Source organism: Gossypium hirsutum, chromosome A08 (assembly GCF_007990345.1).
Source record: "Gossypium hirsutum isolate 1008001.06 chromosome A08, Gossypium_hirsutum_v2.1, whole genome shotgun sequence".
Classification (NCBI taxonomy): Eukaryota; Viridiplantae; Streptophyta; class Magnoliopsida; order Malvales; family Malvaceae; genus Gossypium; species Gossypium hirsutum.
In genome coordinates this window covers 123,287,429-123,306,421 of record NC_053431.1, presented here as the reverse complement: position 1 = coordinate 123,306,421, position 18,993 = coordinate 123,287,429, and the positions used below count along the sequence as shown (strand labels likewise).

The 18,993-nt window shown below is 35.5% G+C and overlaps 3 protein-coding genes across 8 annotated transcripts; 1 reads left to right on the top strand and 2 right to left on the bottom strand.

Annotated features, from left to right (window-relative positions):
• Nucleotides 1–1,181: 1,181 nt before the first annotated feature.
• LOC107895091 (F-box protein At5g03970) lies at nt 1,182–3,792 on the top strand. Of its 5 annotated transcripts, none has more exons than XM_016820339.2 (2): nt 1,182–1,508; nt 2,372–3,792. In XM_016820339.2, exon 2 carries the CDS (start codon nt 2,388–2,390, stop codon nt 3,615–3,617), a length of 1,230 nt encoding a protein of 409 aa, XP_016675828.2. In that variant the 5' UTR covers nt 1,182–1,508; nt 2,372–2,387; the 3' UTR covers nt 3,618–3,792. The 5 variants fall into 5 exon arrangements, with proteins under 5 accessions (XP_016675828.2, XP_016675802.2, XP_016675804.2 ...); XM_016820313.2 differs by having other exon boundaries at nt 2,320–3,792; XM_016820315.2 differs by having other exon boundaries at nt 2,296–3,792.
• Nucleotides 3,793–4,385: 593 nt separating this feature from the next.
• Nucleotides 4,386–14,360, bottom strand: LOC107895082 (myosin-11). The gene is made up of 38 exons (XM_016820300.2): nt 14,131–14,360; nt 13,599–13,727; nt 13,157–13,300; nt 12,920–13,065; nt 12,672–12,828; nt 12,502–12,560; nt 11,882–12,041; nt 11,638–11,787; nt 11,406–11,542; nt 11,176–11,322; nt 10,996–11,097; nt 10,790–10,847; nt 10,600–10,701; nt 10,258–10,295; nt 10,036–10,162; nt 9,772–9,942; nt 9,500–9,631; nt 9,278–9,387; nt 9,052–9,112; nt 8,744–8,921; nt 8,365–8,570; nt 8,147–8,266; nt 7,941–8,039; nt 7,499–7,720; nt 7,260–7,399; nt 7,049–7,160; nt 6,912–6,953; nt 6,566–6,823; nt 6,319–6,474; nt 6,026–6,232; nt 5,776–5,919; nt 5,600–5,670; nt 5,417–5,516; nt 5,280–5,336; nt 5,136–5,192; nt 4,957–5,037; nt 4,781–4,863; nt 4,386–4,613 (listed from the first exon to the last, which is right to left on the bottom strand). Exons 1-38 carry the CDS (start codon nt 14,131–14,133, stop codon nt 4,490–4,492), a joined length of 4,590 nt encoding a protein of 1,529 aa, XP_016675789.1. The 5' UTR covers nt 14,134–14,360; the 3' UTR covers nt 4,386–4,489.
• Nucleotides 14,361–15,075: 715 nt separating this feature from the next.
• LOC107895071 (GRF1-interacting factor 1) lies at nt 15,076–18,527 on the bottom strand. Of its 2 annotated transcripts, none has more exons than XM_016820284.2 (4): nt 18,066–18,527; nt 16,285–16,361; nt 16,003–16,087; nt 15,076–15,745 (listed from the first exon to the last, which is right to left on the bottom strand). In XM_016820284.2, the coding sequence occupies exons 1-4, from the start codon at nt 18,123–18,125 to the stop codon at nt 15,422–15,424; spliced, it is 546 nt and encodes a 181-aa protein (XP_016675773.1). In that variant the 5' UTR covers nt 18,126–18,527; the 3' UTR covers nt 15,076–15,421. The 2 variants fall into 2 exon arrangements, with proteins under 2 accessions (XP_016675773.1, XP_016675779.1); XM_016820290.2 differs by having other exon boundaries at nt 15,076–15,769; nt 18,066–18,525.
• Between the last annotated feature and the right edge of the window lie 466 nt (nt 18,528–18,993).

The following is an 18,993-nucleotide window of genomic DNA, read 5'->3' as shown; positions in this document are numbered from 1 at the left end:
TATACTCTACCAAAGCCATTGTCAACCCCATATGTCACCTTTAACCTAACCAACTCATCAACTATTCATTCTTAAGCCACTCACAATTTCCCTTTCAGCCAAAATCATAACCTAGAAAATTCACAATCAAGCTATTCACGTAACCTTACCCCAAACCAACAACCAAATATCACCACAATCACAATCAAATCAAACAAAAAAAATAAAAATAAAGAAAGAAAGTCTTTTTGTTTCAACAAGCTTTAAACATGACCTATAGAAGTAAACCGACATAATAAAATTAAAGAATATATATATATAAAGGCTTAAAAGTAAAAAATTTAGTTAAGAGTTATTTAGAGAGTTCTAAGCAATAAAAGATCAATTTAAAAGGTCAAGGAGAAAGTCTCACTGAGAAGAGGAACATACTAAAGTCAAATGGTCATCCGACGACAATGGGTGGAGACCAAAGAGCTTTTTCATTAAGGCTTCGAGTTTAAATTAGCGACGTTTCAAGCCTTTTCAAGAAAAATTAATTCATAAAGTTGAAAGAGGAGGGGAAAAGCTTTAGGTGGGTGTGTTTCTTTGCCAAATGAGGGGATTATTAGTGAGATCAATAGAATACAACCATGAAGGAGATTCTTAAAACCCTAGAATATTAAATATTATTTAATAAAATTTCAAGGTCATTTTCATAAATATTTCTAAAAAAATAATTTTTTAAAAAAAATTTTAAATTATTTTTACTATTTTAAATATAAAATATTTATTTTTATATCATAAAAATAAAAAATAATTATATACTAAGTAAAAAATAGAATTCGGTTCGATTTCGGGTAATCATGTTTTTGAACTTGTATTTTATAAACTGTCCAAATACCTCAATTTGGGTCAATTTTATTACTTAGCCCTATCAATGGATATTGGGTACTAATCCACCATATTAAACATTAAATCGTCGCTTAAAGCTCACTAGTCGAACTTTTAAAAAAAGGTTTAATAGTTCAATGACTTGAATAAAATTTTTTAAATAGTTCAATGACTTAAATGAAAAATTTTAAATTATTTAATAACCATTTTGTAACTTTTAAAATTGAGAAAGCAAAATATAAATATACTACTATTAGTTTCATTGGGGTAGTTTAGTTTAAAAATATTTATTAAATATGAATATAAATAGTTAAGCTGAGCTGAGAAGTCCCGGAACTTAAAAAATTTCAAGTCTCCCATGCCCTGTCATCGTGTAAACTCTAAATGGTTTTCCATTGTTAAATTATAACCTCGATAATCTATCCGATTTATTGCAAATTGGCTAAAGTTTCAGTCTTGGGTCACTCAAATCAATACTGTTCACTATTTTTCTCGAGTGTTGGTTAAATCCAAGGTATGAACGACATGTCGTTTTGGACATCCCGTTTTAACTCAAAACCCCTTTTATCCTTTTTATGAAAATTGAGAATCTTTGTTCTGATCATCTTGGGGAAGAAGCTCTCTCTCATTACGATCCTACTTTAATCAATCCATTTCAGGTAATCTCTCTTTAACTTAACAAAATGTTAAAATAATTTATAAATAGTTTTTTTATTGGATTGGGTATCTTTGTCTTGTTGAAAGTTTGCATTTTTATTGGATTGTCACTTGTTACCCTCATTTTTAACATCAGGGTTTTTTTTGTTTAAAGCTTTTCATGTTCTTTCTGGTGTTTTTAAGACAATCCCATTCTGTTGTTGCGTTGAGACTCTGGAAAGTGCCTCCTTTTTGTTGTTTTACTCTGATTCTGATAAAGAAAAGGTTGATCTTTTGGAATGGTTTTTATAGTTCAATGATACATATTTTTAAAGTCAATTTCTTGTTTTGGGGGGATGATAATGAATGTATCAGAAAGTTCCAAGGGTATTCATCAATTTAGCCCTGGTTAAACTTCTAAGTTGGGAAACACAATTTTGATCTTATTGTAGATTGTCCTTCAACACAATATTTCGTTGATATATTTAGAAATTGACTTCACTTCTTGGTTGAGAACTATATTGTGAGCCTTTTGTGGTAACTGGTGATTAGATAGACCCTGCAATTTGCATATTTATGTCGTGTTCATGTATTTTCTGATTCTCATGTCATAATTTTGTTCTATCTATTTTATATATATTTTTTGACATGTTTGTGTATTCGAGTTTCATATCGTGTTTTAGGTGCTTTTTCCATGTCATATATTTGTCATGTCCAGCATTGTCGAATCTAATGGTGAGTAGCTTTTTCGGTAGTGAAAATTTTACTGGTTTGCTTGTTGAGTTATTTAGTTGAGCTTTGATTCAGTAGGCTGTCTTTTTTGAATCATCATAGAGATGCAACTTCAAAGAATCGAGTGGTTTGATTCTTTACATACATCTTGAAGGATTTGTGTATTCTACATGAAGAGTAGACGGATGAAACATGAGGGTGTTCTTCATACTGCATTGAGTTGCGATGACATCCTCTGCAATATCCTTATCCGGTTACCACCCGAATCTATAACCAAGTTTGTTATTGTATCAAAGCGGTGGCTGAGCTTGATTTGCAGCTCTTCTTTTCGGCACAGTTATTTGAGTAGATGGAGAGTAGAATTTAACCTGTTAGGATTCTTTGTGTGCAATTCCTTGTACCTTGGAAGACCTAAAGGCGGTGCTCGTCGCCCCCGTTCTGAACCTGCTCTCCCATTGCTGTCTTCTAGTAGAGAGGGTGATGATTTGAAGTTTTCTGGGGTCCTTAAAAAGCTTGGTTACTTTATCGACTCTTCTGATGGCCTTCTTCTTTGTGGTCGTCACCCGAAGACCTATTTTGTATGGAATCCCATCACCAAGCAACAACATAAACTACCTCATCCGCGGGTGCACTTTGAGGAGTTGTGCATGGCCTTCATTGTTGAAGACTCACCTGACGATGAAATCTGCTACAGGGTTGTTCGTGCAAAATGTGAAAGCAGATTCGAGGAGGTCAATGTTGTTACAATAGAAACTTTCTTGTCAAAGATCAGTACGTGGTGTTATTCCAAGCTGAGATGTTCTTCAACTATATCTCTATCTCCTTGGACTTCAGGTACCGTGATTGGAGATGTCATCCACTGGTATGCAGCGCAGGGGAACATAGCTATTTACGACCCGTATCATCATGAGAAGCATATTGCTTTAGTTAAACTCCCGGGGCCATTTGATTTCGATGAGCAAGTTCTCGGGGAGTCTTCGGACGGGTGTCTACAATATGGTTGGAGCTGTAAAGCTGGCCTGCAGATATGGGTTCTTGAAAAGGGCTTTGATGGTTATTCATCTTTATTCTCAACTAACGAACAGTCAAGTCTTTCTTGGAGCTTGAGATATAAGTTGAATTTCAAAATCATGTGGAGAAAGAATCCAACACTTGCCACAAAATGTGTTACACGGAAAGAAACCGAAATACTGGCATTTTCTCCACAAGATTCCAAATCAGTCTTCATTAGATCTGGATCAAGCATATATCTCTATCACATCGGGAGTGGAAGGATGGAAGTGATCCAGTACCAAGGTCGCGGATCTTCTATCTTATCGGATTTTTCCAAAGTAGTACCCTACTTTAAACGAGCTTGGCCCCAATCTACCTTGTGTTGTGGCGGAAACAGCTCGACATGAATGTTTGCAATGTGCCATGTCTGCGGAGTTCCACAACCATAATTTAGGTCATACTTTGCAGGTACCCCCCTTTTCATTTAGGTAATTTATGGATGCCACTGTGATGATATATATGTATATGTATATGAACAGCTTTATAACCCGTGCCTCTATCTATGGCTTTTATTAGGGATCACTGATCTTCATCAAAGTGTTTTATAGTTTCAGAGTTTCATTTTTAGAATACATTTTATGCAGATGCAACCAAATCTTTGCAAAACAACTGCATTTTTATCAACCAAAACAAAAATGTCCTTTCAAGTTTAACATTGGTTCTTAGTATAATTGTCCTCTCTTTAACATTGACAAACCAAGGTTGTTGGAACCAGCTGGTACACTGGTCCGGAGAAAGAGGTTGAACCGGTTGACTTGCGAACCAGTTGAATCGATTTTTTTTTTTTAAAGTTAATGATTTTTTAATATTTTATTTTATCAAACTGGGTCAATCGGTTAGAGCATTGAACCAACTAGACTGAGAGTCTTTGGACATGTTTAGTAGGTTTTATGCATTAGATTTAGAGATAAAATCCGAGAATCTAAAACACATTTCTATTTTTAAGTTGCAGAAGAAGTGATCGGCCAAAAAGATTAGATTGGAAACACTACTAAGAATTTGGAATTATACAACATAAGCAAAAATTCTGATTATTTTTTTATCCGTTACTTTTGGGCTTTTAATCGATGACCTATATATGACAATATATCTAAATGTAAAGCAAAAAAAATCAATGAACCACTATAAGGACATTCACAATAAACAAGGTTGTAAGCTGAAATCTACATGTGGAAGGATTGAAATATAAAACCAACTCATTGCATGAATGGTGTTTCGATTAATCCGAACGTGGCAACAAGAAACTAAAGCCTATGTTCTCACGAATAAGTGGTGGTGGTTCAATGTCTGCAATGTCTATTTGTTCCATTGACTTCGATATGTCATCTACAGAGAAGGGGATACTGCAAAAAATGACATAAGTTTAGTGTTAGAACTATGCTACTCGGACTCATACCCTCATCCCTATGCTTAAATGTGTCGGATATAAATATCAAACACGAGTATTTCAAGCAAATGAAGAATCAGAGTAACAGAGAGGGTTGATATTAGACGCAATATGACTGCTAACCTGGAATCATCATCCAGCAGGAAGGAATTACTAACTGCATTGTTGGAATCTTCTGTCATTAACACTCTCATATTGGCTATTACCTAGATTTAGATAAACCAGCAAAGTTTAGATAAGTCAGGAGATGTCTTTAATCTTGTTTTTTCTCCCTGAAACCTGCATTTCGTGAAACTTACATCCGGGGACACACTATGTGTGCCGTACTTGTCATCCCAATACATTGTACTTATACGGTATAGCTGCTGTATACTAAGGACCTGCAAATGGAAATGAAGTTGTTTGAGACTTGAGAATCAGCAGGGAAGATTCTGAAGATTTGTATCTCATTTTAGGTTATGTCTGTATCATATCTCACCGGACAAAGATCATGGCTTATTTCGTCCAGTGTTTTCTTTGGCTTTTGATGTATTACCTGAATTACAACACAAGAGCACTATTGATTCATGCACTACTTTAGTAATGGAGGGACGGAGAAATTGTTGCAACAATGGGAACTTACCAAGAAACCAATGGCCTGCCGTATATGCTTGAGCTCATCCCAGGCTGAACCTGCATACTGCATTTATATGTGTTTTTTAGATTTTGTAAGTATATGTCCGAGGACCGGAAAATGAATTGGGAGGTACTCGAAGGTACCTCATCTGTTGCTTTGTAACACCAGTGTTCCAGTTCAGCCAATCCGGCTTTAACGTATTCACCATTACTGAATGAACAACACTCTCTCCTCAACAAAAGACTGCAACAGAATAGTGAATTCAAACCGTAACTGTAAGCAGAAAACCAACTATAAAGCACTAAGTAGCAGCATCGACTGGTTACCTGTTGAATAGTTGAACATTGATAAATGAGAATATTTGTGTGAACACCTTTCGTACTAAGAATGGAGGTACCTGTAAAGGAATCGAAGAATGTTAATCCTTCAGGAAATGGCCGTATGCTAAAAACAATGGAACTATAGATTTGAATGAAAGGGGAAAAGTGAGAATGTAACTAACATAATTTGCTTTCAAAGTGTTCAAGAAGTTTCCAAGGCTCTTCACAATCCCTTGCCAGTGAGCAATCAAAGCCTGTTGGCCTGCAGTATTCGCAACGGATCGTGATGCTCCCTTGACTAAGCTTGCTCGGGATGTTCTTGGTGCCTATATCAACATATCCTTTTAAGAGCGATCAAAGTAGTTCTGGATTTTTATCTCATCAGTATTGCCTTCACTTAATCTGATTCTATTATATATATATATTTATTACCTGGATGCATAATCCAAGCAATGGTGAAATTTCTTTCTTCAGATTATCTCTGATCATTCCATATATCTTCTCTACATATGCTGTAAGTTGCTGCTTAAAAAGCAAAGCCGGGTACTTGGCTTCGACTTGTCGCAGACTATCCACCCCACTATTGATGCCGCCATTAATTAAGGAGAGATTGACACCTTGTGGCGCTCCACGGAAACTCTTTAAGACAATAATAGCAACATATGGATCAGTTAAGAAATGAAAATTACTGAAGGGTATGGCTTGACTTCAGAGAGAATTCTTACTTGGGTCATTCTCCCAAACAAAGTAGCTGATGATGATCGACGGCGTTGTGGAGTCATTCCAGCGGCACCGCTAGCTTTCAATGTGCGCTGTAGTAGCAAGAGAAGCGTGGAGGCGTTGGATAACCAGTAGGCTAAGATGTCATTGTTATCCTGGGTCTGAAATTCAGAAGGTCAACAATCAGTTCAGGAATCTGAGGTTTCTATTGTGGAACTTTTGGAAAAACATGCGTGTGATTGATATCTCAACCTCAATAGCATTCCCTATAGTCTGAATGATCCGATCGAAGACACTGGTTCGCTCGACTTCAAATGATCTCCATTGCAGAAGGCATTTGTATATGATACAGGCTGCAATAGGTCGGTTCCCCGCAAAGCCTAAATGTTGTGCGATACATCGAATGAGTAACTCCTGGTTTTCCTGTTGTTTCTCATTCAATGACTTTTGTGGTTTCTCCTCGACTTCAGCAGGCTCCCGAAGGTTCAGTGACGGGCTGTGAAGATCTGGCTGAAAATACATTGATCAGGTAAGAAAGAAATCAGACAATTAAGAACACTGAGAGTTAGTAGTATCAAGTTACAAGAACTCTACTCACAATGGCTGCCCTTGCTTCCAAGTGACCACTCTCTGAACCTCTCTGTCAATCATTAGATAACCAGTGAATCTCCTCGATCCTACGAGACATTCAAAGTTAAACTGCAAACCATACACAACCTCGTTTTTTCAAAATACCTGCAAAATCGACCTCGAACGCCCTGAAAGGAACTTATTGGGAGCGATAGATACTGCCTGTTGCCGTAACACCTTATTCTCTGATTCTATATTAGCAAGCTTCTCTTCTAACCTGAGTTCAATCAACCACATCAAAAGTAAATGTATCCTATATTCTTGACGTAAAAAGATGAGCTTTTATAGCAAACTAGTAAGGCAAATTATAGGCTACCCTCTCATTGAGTCAGCTAGTTGTTGAACTTTTTTTTCTGTTTCTTCCAGTTTTTTTCTTTTTTCTTCACTTGATTCTTGGAGTTCTTTGTACTTTCCTTCTGCCTCATCAGCTCTCAGTTTTTCTGTTTCCAATGAGGCCTGTGGGAAACAAATATGATAAGAAACATTCCTAACCATGGATAAAACGGAACTCTTGCAGCATTATTTGAAGATATATTGGATTTTGGAGGTTCATACCTTTAGGCTTTCCACTTCTTCTGTTAGAGATTCAACTTTCTTTGTATCTTCAACGAGAACTTCTTTCTCTTGAATAACCGGAGGCGCTTCTTCGATGGATTTCTTTGCAGTCTCTCGTTCTTTAGCAAGCAATGCATTGGTTTCCTCGATGATTTTCTGCATTTCTTGCATTGTGTTTTGCAGTTTCATAACCTCCTGAGCTTTTGCTTCTTCTAAATCAGTCTGCAAGCATAGTTTCAAGGATTTACGTGAACATATATATATCCATAAGCCAAAAATAATTAAAGAATGTCGATGCCATAGTCTGAAAACGATATGAGATACATTAGTACTTGTTATTCCATAGGGTGTGCATTAGCCTAGTGCTCGATGAAACACAATATGTGAAACTTCCATTAGAACAATCATTTTTTTCATGTTTTAGCAGAAACAACAGAATTACCCTCAAACGTTTCTCCAGCTGCAAACGCCATGTAAGCTCCTCGACATTCTTTTCTAGCTTATCCTTTGCTTCTTTCAGTGCACCGGTTTCCCTCGCTGCCTGCGTAAAGAAGGAAAAATGGGAAACATAAAGAGATGTAAATATAATACTTTGTAGGAACCGTCACCATGCATGATGTATAAAAGGAGATGCTATCCAACACAGACCATTTTGAGCTTTCGGAGTTCTCTTCGAGCAACTCTTCCTCTCCACCGGGTTTGTGTCACAATACAACTTCTTGTGAGCTTCTTATAATACACAACTGCTCTCCGACAGAGCCACCAAGCCTGCAATTTTTCATTTTTTTTTTCCAAATTTTAAGAGACTAGTCTCAAAGGGATAGACAAGGAGCAAGCAAGCAACCTAAAATGATCTAGAGTGTAACCTGAAGCAAAGTTGCATTTTTATTTAAATTCATGGATCGGAATTCTCTTCGAGCGGCCATTGCCCGCAAACCTGTCTGTAAGACAAGGGCAGATATGTGGAGTTTTTGATAGGCTACTCTAGCTTGATGCCTCTTTATGTGCTTCTGGATTTTCAAAGCTGCTGCCTGCCTTCTCATGTTTTGATAAAATTTGCAGGCCAATACTCCTGCAGGTTATTCGTTTTTGTGCGAAAATTAGCACGATAATAATGTTGATTTAACATTTTTTTTTTCAGTTCCAACTATTTCTGACCCCCATATCGCAAACAAAAGGTCGAAGAGTAAGCGTATAGTTAAAACTCAACTCATACCAGTTGGTTGTTTCCTTTTCGACCCTTACCTCTACAAATAGACTGGATATCGACAGAGGCCTTTCGCACTGCAAGGAATCTTCTACGAGATATATGAGTACGAATACGGCGTTGTATAGTTTTTGCAGCACTACTGAGTACTTCTGCCCTCCGTGCATCTAGTTCCGCCATCTGACCAGCTCTCAGAAAGATCTTTGTTAGACCTACCTGCAAAAGGAATAAAAAAAAAAAAAACATTTTGAGCTCAATTGTTGATGCTTCAACACTGCCATATCACAACATGAAGGGCATAATCGTTGAATAATTCCAACTGTCATAAGAAAAATCGTTGCATTACCTGAAATCCTTCAAGTCCAGCCTTTTCCAAAATCTTCTGGCATGCAGCCTTTTCGTCATAGCTGCTTATAATCAATGAAATCAACGTGAAGAGTGTCCACATTAGTTCAATCGTAACGAGTAAGATTGCAACTACAAATTTCATAACTTCAATCTCTATAGCTAAACAGAATTACACCAGTTTCATCACAGTTAACTGTGATTTTAAACTAAAAGAGCTCGCTTACTTTCCTTCCAGAGCCTCGGGACAAAGAAGTCCGAACCGGTTAATGAACTCGAAGAAAGGTTTACGAGTAGGATAGCCAGCCATACTGATTCTAATTGCCTCTAGAACACCCTACAATGACCAACTTCTAGTGAAAGAACAGAACATACTAAGAAGAAACAAGATAAGAATCCCTTTGCAAAACCAGTTGAGCATTGAAAATAAACGGGAAATCTCTACTCACTCCACAACGAAGTTGTTGCATGATATTTTGATTCTCAAATATAGCCGGTTTAAGCTGGTTGTTAGGCTTTACGCATCGGATGTAGTGCGGTTCCGTAGAGTTTAATGTTTCCATTAGTTGCTGTAATTGTAGCTGCAGCATTTTATCAAACCAGTCTTAGTCCCCAAAGTTCTTGCAGGATATGACAAGTTATATTGAGGTATTGTAAGAGGTTTATTCAGTTGATAGCAGGGATTCAATTGAAATCTGTTAGACAACATACGAAAAACAACCTTAAAACGAGAACCAATCGAAGAAAATTTGGATGATTTAGATGTTTCTTCTGGAAGTGGTGGGAAAAGGCCTGCTACAAATGGACATTTCGAAACACCCAACAAGTCTTGATGCTCAGGAACCACATAATCCTTGTTTTTGTCCAGAAATTGATCAGATTGATATAGGACCTGAGAAAGAAGTGTTATTTGAAATATAATCTAAAAAAAATGACACGGAAGATCCCACTATTTACTCATAAACAGTGTGCTATGGAAACATACATCTCCTGCATAATGAGCAATGGTGAAATCGGTGCGAGACAATTTCGGCTTGATGAATCTTTTGTGGTTCTTAAACGTCTGATAAAGCTTGTTTGCAAAAGTTTCATGAGTTGATTTCGGGAACATGCTGAAAAAATGTAGAGACTAATAAGTTTTGGAAGTTATGTTATTAATTACAGATGAATTTCATTGAGAAGAAGACATCAAAGAACAATGTTATACCAAGCTTCATCAAGAAGAGCAACGATTCCTCCTGGTTTCTGCCAAGTAAAAGAAAGAAAAAACGTATCATTAAGCAAAATAATGAAGGATAATATAAATGAAACAGAGGGTTATGTCCGATTTATTCGAGTTTAAGGCTTGATTATGTTCAATATCAGAAAACAAAGCAGTATGGAAGATCAAACCAGCTGCAGAATAGTAGGAGTGAAGTTAATGCATAGTTCAGGTTTGAACGAAAGGAGTTAAGCCACATGAGGAGTGTGACACTGATATGCACAAAGAGAAATCTCATCGATACTTCATGTAATATTAATGGTTAACATAATCTATGGGGGATCTAACCTTTTCAATAAGATCCAGGACATCTTGATTATCAACAAATTCTATGTAGCTCCAGTTAATCTTCTCTTTTGTGTACTCTTCTTGCTCCATCTTGAAGACATGCTGAAAAACATACCAGAAACACATAAATATATAGTTTCGGGTCAAATTGATATAGCTGAAATGATCAAAGCATGATTCAAGACCTTACCTGATTGAAATGCTGTTGCAACTTCTCATTTGTAAAGTTAATACAGAACTGCTCAAAGCTGCATAGAGAGAGATACCCTATATAACTCGGACTTGGGTTTAAGTGTTAGAGATAGATATGTTTACTTATTTTTAAGTTTTTTTCATGTATTGGAGGATCCTTGGACTCGGAACAACCTAGATTAAACCTACAAGCATGGAGCATACCTATTAGCCTTAAAGCTTTCAAAACCATAGATGTCAAGGACTCCGATTAGGAAGTTCGAGTTTGGATCTTGTCCGATTGAATTATTAATTTTGTCCACCAACCTGTGCATAAAAACAGAGAAGAATTATCTCAGAACCTAAAATACATTTCATAGTTGATCATATGCAAGCTTATCTCACCAGTCAAACAATCGCGAATATAATGTTTTAGCCAAACCGTCCCGGCTAACTGTAGCACTTTGTGGATCGAGACTTCGCTTTATTACTTCCTCGGGTGTGACCATAACACGTTTACACAATGCATCTTCTAAGGCCTTAACATCACACCTGAAAATGAAGTGAAAATTCAATGGTTTAAGATCCCTGAAAATGGCCTTTGTGACTAAAAAGAGGAAAAAAGAAGCACATACATAAGAAGCTCTGCTGTTGTATTCAGGTGGAATTTAGCCTGGTCATCTTTCGGAACAGATGAATCAACCTCCTTTCCTTTAGCGAATACAATGTTTCCAAGATGAAGAATTGCCGCAACGACTCGGAAAATTGCCTCCTGAAAGTGGGATACGAGGATGATCAGTCCTGTTTTTGTATCATAAGTAACCACCTTAATTCTTGCAGGTATAAGAATTACATACATATATATACCTGCTCTTTCTCACTAATTCCTACAATATCCATAGCTCTCCTTGTAGCAAGATAATCATGGGCATCACTTACGCCTACTAGTTCATAGCAACGCGACTGGTTAAGATAGTGATAGCTTTGGGGTTTTCCCAATTTGTACTTTTCAACTTCCTGTTAACAATGGTAACTTAAATCTCACTGAAAAAATAATATGGCTAATATTCACCATTAGTCAGATGATCTCATAAGAAACCAACAAAAATACCTCCGCTGGCGCAGCACAAAGAAGATAAAAACAGTGATAGTTGCGTTCTGGGTCAGAAACTTGGCAAACACGAGATCTCTCTAAAAGGTAAGTCCGGATGGCTGCTCCTGATATTCTTCCATGCTTATCAAACTGAATCTCAACAAATTTACCGAAACGACTGCACCAGTATTAGTTTTAGGAAAGATCAGTGTTACTAGGAGTATACATGTATGTATTTATGTATGTATATATGTACATGAATGGCACGAGCTAAATATATGTATATATGTTTTATGTACATGAATAGGAAGGGCTCAATGATTTCTTTTGCAGCAAGAAGGATTTGATAGAATAATATTGCCTTGACTTGCTAGTATATTCAACGTATAAGACATTCTCATAAGTTGCATCTTTTTTGTTTTTGTTTAATCACCAGTTGGTTATAAAGAAGCTAATCAATAAACTTTATACATACATATGTATGCATGCATGTATGCATGAGATCAGATGAGGTGAGCTCAATGATTTCTTCTGCAGCAAGAAAGATTTGATAGAATAAATTTCTTGAACTTGCTAGTTGCTAGTATAATCATGATTGTGAAAGGTAAAAATACACGGATTACCAGGCCTAGTCTTACCTGGAATTGTTATTACGAACAGTTTTAGCATTGCCGAATGCTTCAAGGACCGGATTAGACTGCATTCAGATGATACAATGTCCATATCAGATATCATGCAAGAAATCAGAGGGACATTTCCTGATGGATGATAATATCAAATCAATTAAACAAACTTCACTGAATCATACTTCAAGAACTTGTTGTTCAACTGTTCGTCCTTCAGTGGCGACTCGACCGCCGAGAAATGCAAGGTATCGCATAAGCATTTTTGTCGTCTCAGTTTTACCTGCTCCACTTTCACCACTCACCAGAATTGAATTGCTTTTCGATTCATTAATCATTGCCCTGGGTGTAGTTCAGATTTCTCTTTAAATTTGTTCATCAATTATACCCCAAAAAGAAAAACTAAATTAATAAACTGAAGAAGAACAAGAACCTGTATGCAACATCTGCAACTGCAAAAACATGAGGGCTTAGTTCTCCAAATGGAGCACCCTTGTATTGTTGCATCATATGAGAATCATAGATGTGAGGTAGTCTTTGGAATGGATTTATAGCAATTAGGATATTTCCTGTATAAGTCTGCCATCAACACCATGTCAATTACCTCAAACACAAAGCACATATGTATATATAACATCTTTGATTACATGAAAAGAAGAGAGAAGCTTACATAAATTTCATTCAATTCATATCTAGTTTTCAAATTCTGCAGAACTCCAGGCTCATGTAGGTAAGATAGCTTTGTCATATCATCAACCCCACCAGGAGGAGCTTCCAAGTCTTTTGGATATATTTTTGATAACTTTTCGGTGACCTTTATGTTAACCAACAACACATGAAAAATGATTAAAATGTGCAAAAAGATTGCTTCAAGTCATGGGTTTTTCCTTCACCATGTTATTCAAACTTAGGTGTGAAATTCGAATATGGATACGTGTCATATCCTCGTAACCGTATTTGAATAATACATCTGCAAAGGCTATGCTACTTGGACTAACATGGAGAAGAAGATGAGATATTCCAAATGTATAGATTTGTATGCGACAGTCACTCGAGTCAATATAACATGATTTGAACTTGAATGGAATGCTTATTATAGGTAATCTGCATACCGTTTTTCCATTAGTGGTCTGAATCTGGGCATCTTTTCCAGTGATTTTGGTAACCTGCCCATCAATCCAAGCTTCGTCTGGGTCTTCAACCCAGACATGAGAACCGACAATGATATTCACAGGAGTTGCCTACAACAAATGTAATAAAGACTTTTAACGCATGTTTCAAAGCCAATTTTCATTAAAACAAACACATCCAAAATGTCAAAAGTTTGCCGATTGAACCTTAATTGCAGCAACTAAGAGAACGTGAGTTCGTTTTTTCTTCTATTTAAAAGGATAGTTTTAATGTTTCACGCTCACATATAAGCAAGAGTTTTTAGTTTTCTCTACTAAGATTACAACTACAAATTCTGAACATTTGATTCTATTTGGAGGATTATGATTGATGCATATGTTCAAATACGTCTCAGACACATAATATGTTCAAGTATAGATGCCCATAGTCTTTTTATTTGATTATTAAACATAAATGAAACCATAATGATTACATCTATTTATACAGAAGCATACTACATAAACTTCAAATTACCATGGTTAAGCTCTCAATCGAAAGCCTGGAAAAAATCTAATGAACACGAGATAATCTGACCAAAACTTTTGGGTTTTTGACATCAGCCATTGTTGAAATCCCAGCAAGAATGAAAACCAAAAACCAAGTTAAAATCATTAAGTAATGGAAGTAAGACCTTCCAGTTTTATTGAAAAGAAAATTGCAAAGGAAAAGAAGAAAATTTTCTGGGAAAGTGAGAGAGAGAAAAAGATTGGTGAGTTATAGTTGTGTGTATTAATGGAAGTGAATGTTGGGTTATTGAGATACTGACATTGTTCAACAATACCGTTAAGTTCGGTTTTTCTTTTGCCTTTGTTTTCGACCCAATTCGTGGTTACTAACCAAGTCTTTTCTTTCTCTATCTCACATAATTGTCTGAAATTTGGTACTTCATTCTTACAGTTATTGTAAAATATATATTTAACACGTTTTAATTTAATTTCTAACATTTACCATCCTTTTAATTATTTATATTTTAAAATTATAAAAATTATTTTTTAGAAAAAAAATAGTGATTATTGTTTCTTACCATCTCAAAATTGATAAATCTAAAATCTTTTTAAGTTATTGATACTATTAAAGTTATGTAACCCGAATCTTTATTAAAGAAAATACAATGATAAAACAATAGAATCTATACAACACAAGTAAAATCCTCTCTCACTAGTTTTTTTTCAAAAGGGTTCACATAAAATTTGTAAATTCTTATTTTTTATTTACTTTTACGATCATTTTATCTTTCTTTACTTTTGCGATCATTTTATTGGCAATCAATTTTTACGGCTACTTTTTTTTTATCCTAATTGTATCATTCACAATTGATATACTTTTAGAGTAATTTTCTCTATCAACTGTTAAGAAGTCAAAAAACATTTATGGTTATGATCAAACCTATACATAAAAAATAAATTCGTTTAATAGAGGTGGTAAAATATAAGATTTTTATAGATATGGTCATGGATTCGAATGAAATGGGATTAAAAATTACATCGAGAATGAATCCACCACATCAGCATCATCACGGTTGACTCAAGGATGGTTAAAGTAAAACACAGATTTGGAAAGTAGAATCATGAGACCCTACAAAAATTACATGTTTAGTTTACCATAAGATGCTGTCTCGTACTAGAAAACACAGACCAAAAGGTCTAAAGTTTGTGTCCTAACATTGTTCCTTGCATCAGAAACAAGTTCCTTTAAAAAATATATATCCCCTAAATTCATCTTCTTAACTATGCTAAATCTGGATAGTAGACAGATCATTAGGCCGTCAATCGCAGCCGAGAACTCCACGAGTTTCGGCTGACCCTGCACTACCGATGTCTTGCTTGCCTTCTCCAGAAGAGCCATGCCTGAAAGCAGGGAAAACTCCAGCTCCAAGTGCTCCATTGCCACCTGTAGTGCTAGCTTCACTTTGCAGCATGTGAAGACCCGTGCTTCCACCGGAGCTCATGCCAAGTGGACCATGCAGAACTTGTTGTTGGAGATCAGAAAATGGTTGCTGACCATACAACATGGAGGACCGTGCAGCCATTAGCGATTGCGGTGTCATCTGTTGAGTTTGTTGCTGTTGCTGCATGTAGTGCCCTCCAGCCTGCATAATACCGCTTGACGGGAACTATGAGAAATTGACAAAGATAATCAGGAAATCTACTACTCGGATGAAAGTTCATCTAAACTAGAACAATAAATGATCTTGGAAACCTTAGAAACCGCTTGTTTATCTTCGTTTCAATGCCCGAGTCCCCTAATGGGCTTAGTATCAAGTGCTGATCATAGAAATTCTAAATTTAATCCATGATGTCTCTTAAATCTCCAATAAAATGAGGAACCAAGAAAAGGGAATCGTACCTGGGCATGTATGGCCGGAGGTTGCGGTTGAGAATCTGCAATTGCAGCCAAGTACATGAGGTTTCGCTGCAGCCGTGCTTGATTCCTGCAACAAACAAAGCTAATTAGTGAAACTTATCAAAATAAATGGGGAACTCCGCAAACCCGAGACAGTCAGCACTGCAAATTTTAACAAACACTTATATGCCACACCTTTGAGCACCAGATATTGCAAGCAAAGGGAACAAAGGCTATCCAAAAGCCAAATTTGGTTAATATTAGAGACTGAAAAAGAGCACTTACTCAGCACATTCACTAAATTTCCCGGAATTCTGGCTCTCAACAATCTTTAAGATCAATGACTTGTTCTCATCCAGATACTGCATACATCAAAATGAAATCATTGAACAAATTGTGAAAGATGTAAACAATAAACTCAAAACAACGCTCCTTGACATTGATCAAGCTAATAACCATTTTGATTCATAAACCAGTTTTAGTAATTCAACAGAACTACCAACATTACTATTCTGGGGAAAGATAAGTTAGATCATTGCTAACCCGGATTTTCGAACAATGGAGTAAATACTTTCCTAGAATCTGAGATGAAGTTCCTTGACATCAAGCGAGTTGGTAACCATTTTGAATCATATAAACAGTCTTAGTAATTCAAACATCAATACAAGCATGTTTATTAGGTGGGGAAAGAGAAGTTAGATCATTGGTAACCCAGATTCGAGCAAAACCAAACAACCGATGTAAGCATCCAAATCCAGATTTCAAATGACCAACTTATATAAGAAAATATATACCTATGTTAATAAGATTCCTCGGACGATAAAGTTAGTGTATCAAGGAAACTTATTAGGACAACTTCAAATATAAATATATACACACACACATATAAATAGGAGCATCAAAAAATGATATCAAGAAAGGACCACATAAAACAAGAAAAGGACATGAAAAGATAATGTTTGAATATGAAATACTGGAGGACCACTAGCAGGAAAAAAAACATTTATAACTGATGTAATGGGGCCATGAGACTTGAGTTAACAAAAAATTCAAAACATTTGCATTCACAACAAGCCTAATTACCCAGAAAAGGGTTCCTATTTGCAATCCCTGACACCTAGATTCTCTTGAAAAACTCTCATTACCCAGTTCCAGCTAATTCAATATGTTAGGTGCATGAAAAAAGTTTTTTTTTTTTTGGCTCTACCTTAGGCATTTACTATTGCAATTCTGTTTTCATGTAAAATATGTCTAAATTATGTTGCTTGGACTTGGGATGAGTATCGGATAGGTTATGTGCCTGACTCAAGTATACTCAATCTTTTTTATTTATATATTTGGAGTATCGTACCTTCCATGTCCGAATAATATTTTTTGACATGGTGTCAAGCATGAGTACTTCAACAAAAATGAAGAGTCTGAGCACACATACGTCAAACAAGTTTTCATATTGTGCTTATGGGCATATTATTTTTTCCTTTTTAAGTTCTTTCATATATTTGGATATTACACCTAGGTATCTCTATGTCTAGATATGGTTCGAATGTCTAACACAAATACTTTAAGAAAAACATAATTCCTGGTAACATAGAGCAGTAAACAGGCATAAAAGAGTAGACTATAAAAAGAAGCCCACAAAAACTATAAACACAACAGCAGAAAAACCAGAAGCAGAATAAGAGAAAAAAAACTATAGATGAAGCACCATATGCTGCTAAGTTGGTGATCAGTAATCATGGCTTTACCCAAAGCGAAAAAAAATAACAGAAAAATCAAAGAATAAGACATATTTGTACCCTAGTTACTGGAAATTTGAAGACAAAACTCAAAGCCTATCTAGTTCTGCAACAAAATGAAAAGCATCAAAACTATACATAACTTCGCAACTTGAAAACCAAATATTATATATAAAAACAATTGAAATCCACATATGAACAGTAATGAAAAGAAAAGGAGAAAGATATTATGGTAACATTGACAAGCAAAAGAAAGAAGAAAACAGTTTCCATGATTATGATTATTAATGAAAATAAGCTAAGAGAAAAGAAAGAGAAAGGTGAGAGAACCTGTTGAATATGATCAGTAGTGACGTTGTTGGGATAGTAAGCTGCCATCAGGGAGTGCATCTGTATCAGGTGCTGCTGCTTTCTCCTTCTTTATATACACACACTCAACTCTCTCTCTCTCTCTCTTTAAAAACAATATATATTTATATATTTGTCCTTTTTATATGGAAAAAACTATCTCAAACCAAAGGACACACTGAGCTGAAAGAGTAGATAGAATCAATGCAAAGAGAAAGAGAGGGGTTGGTTCTGAGTCTGTTTTAGTAAGAAAGAAAAAGAAGGGTTTGGCAAATTGGGGTGTTGGTTTTTTTTGTCGTAAGCTTTATGCTACGATGTGTGAAAGAGGGAATTGATAGGTAGAGAAGGATCACGTGATGGATGGATTCAGACAGTTGAGAGAGACGGAGCAATGATGCAAGTGTAAAGGAACAGTAGGAATATGAGAGGTGTCTGTCATTGCATTTATAACAATCCAATAATAATGAGTAAATATACATTATTTAGGGAATAATTTTTAAATTTTTAAGCATTAATAAAATAATAACACTTCATTCATTTTTAAATACATAAAATTAATAAATTAAAAAAAAAGCAGCTTATATGATAAAAATTTATAAAGAAATAAAAAAAAAAGTCATTAGCAACAATTTTTTAAATTTAGATTACTTATTTTTAAAATGTTTTAACTAAAACTAAATTGAATTAGAGAAATATATTAAATAGATTGGATTAGAGAATATATATTAAATATGAACGAGTGTATAATATTAATTTTATCTCTAAAAATTAATAAAGTGTCATTATTTTATTGTGCCTAAAACTATAGTTTTTAGGATGATTTTAATGTAAGTTATTTCCAATTATTTATCACGGTTCATATTTTTTAATAAAATAATAATAGATAAATTACATTCAAGGTCACTAAATT

What these genes read in the sequence shown, in the direction of transcription:
- LOC107895091 (XM_016820339.2), top strand. Translation starts at nt 2,388, where the DNA reads ATGAAGAGTAGACGGATGAAACATGAGGGTGTTCTTCATACTGCATTG.
- LOC107895082 (XM_016820300.2), bottom strand. An exon ending in AGACCACTAATGGAAAAACG is followed by an intron (nt 13,301 to 13,598) that starts GTATGCAGATTA and finishes GTTAACATAAAG; the next exon opens with GTCACCGAAAAGTTATCAAA. An exon ending in TCCTGGATCTTATTGAAAAG is followed by an intron (nt 10,296 to 10,599) that starts GTTAGATCCCCC and finishes TTTACTTGGCAG; the next exon opens with AAACCAGGAGGAATCGTTGC.
- LOC107895071 (XM_016820290.2), bottom strand. Translation starts at nt 18,125, where the DNA reads ATGCACTCCCTGATGGCAGCTTACTATCCCAACAACGTCACTACTGAT. An exon ending in AAATTTAGTGAATGTGCTGA is followed by an intron (nt 16,088 to 16,284) that starts GTAAGTGCTCTT and finishes TGTTTGTTGCAG; the next exon opens with GAATCAAGCACGGCTGCAGC. An exon ending in CTCCGGCCATACATGCCCAG is followed by an intron (nt 15,770 to 16,002) that starts GTACGATTCCCT and finishes AATTTCTCATAG; the next exon opens with TTCCCGTCAAGCGGTATTAT.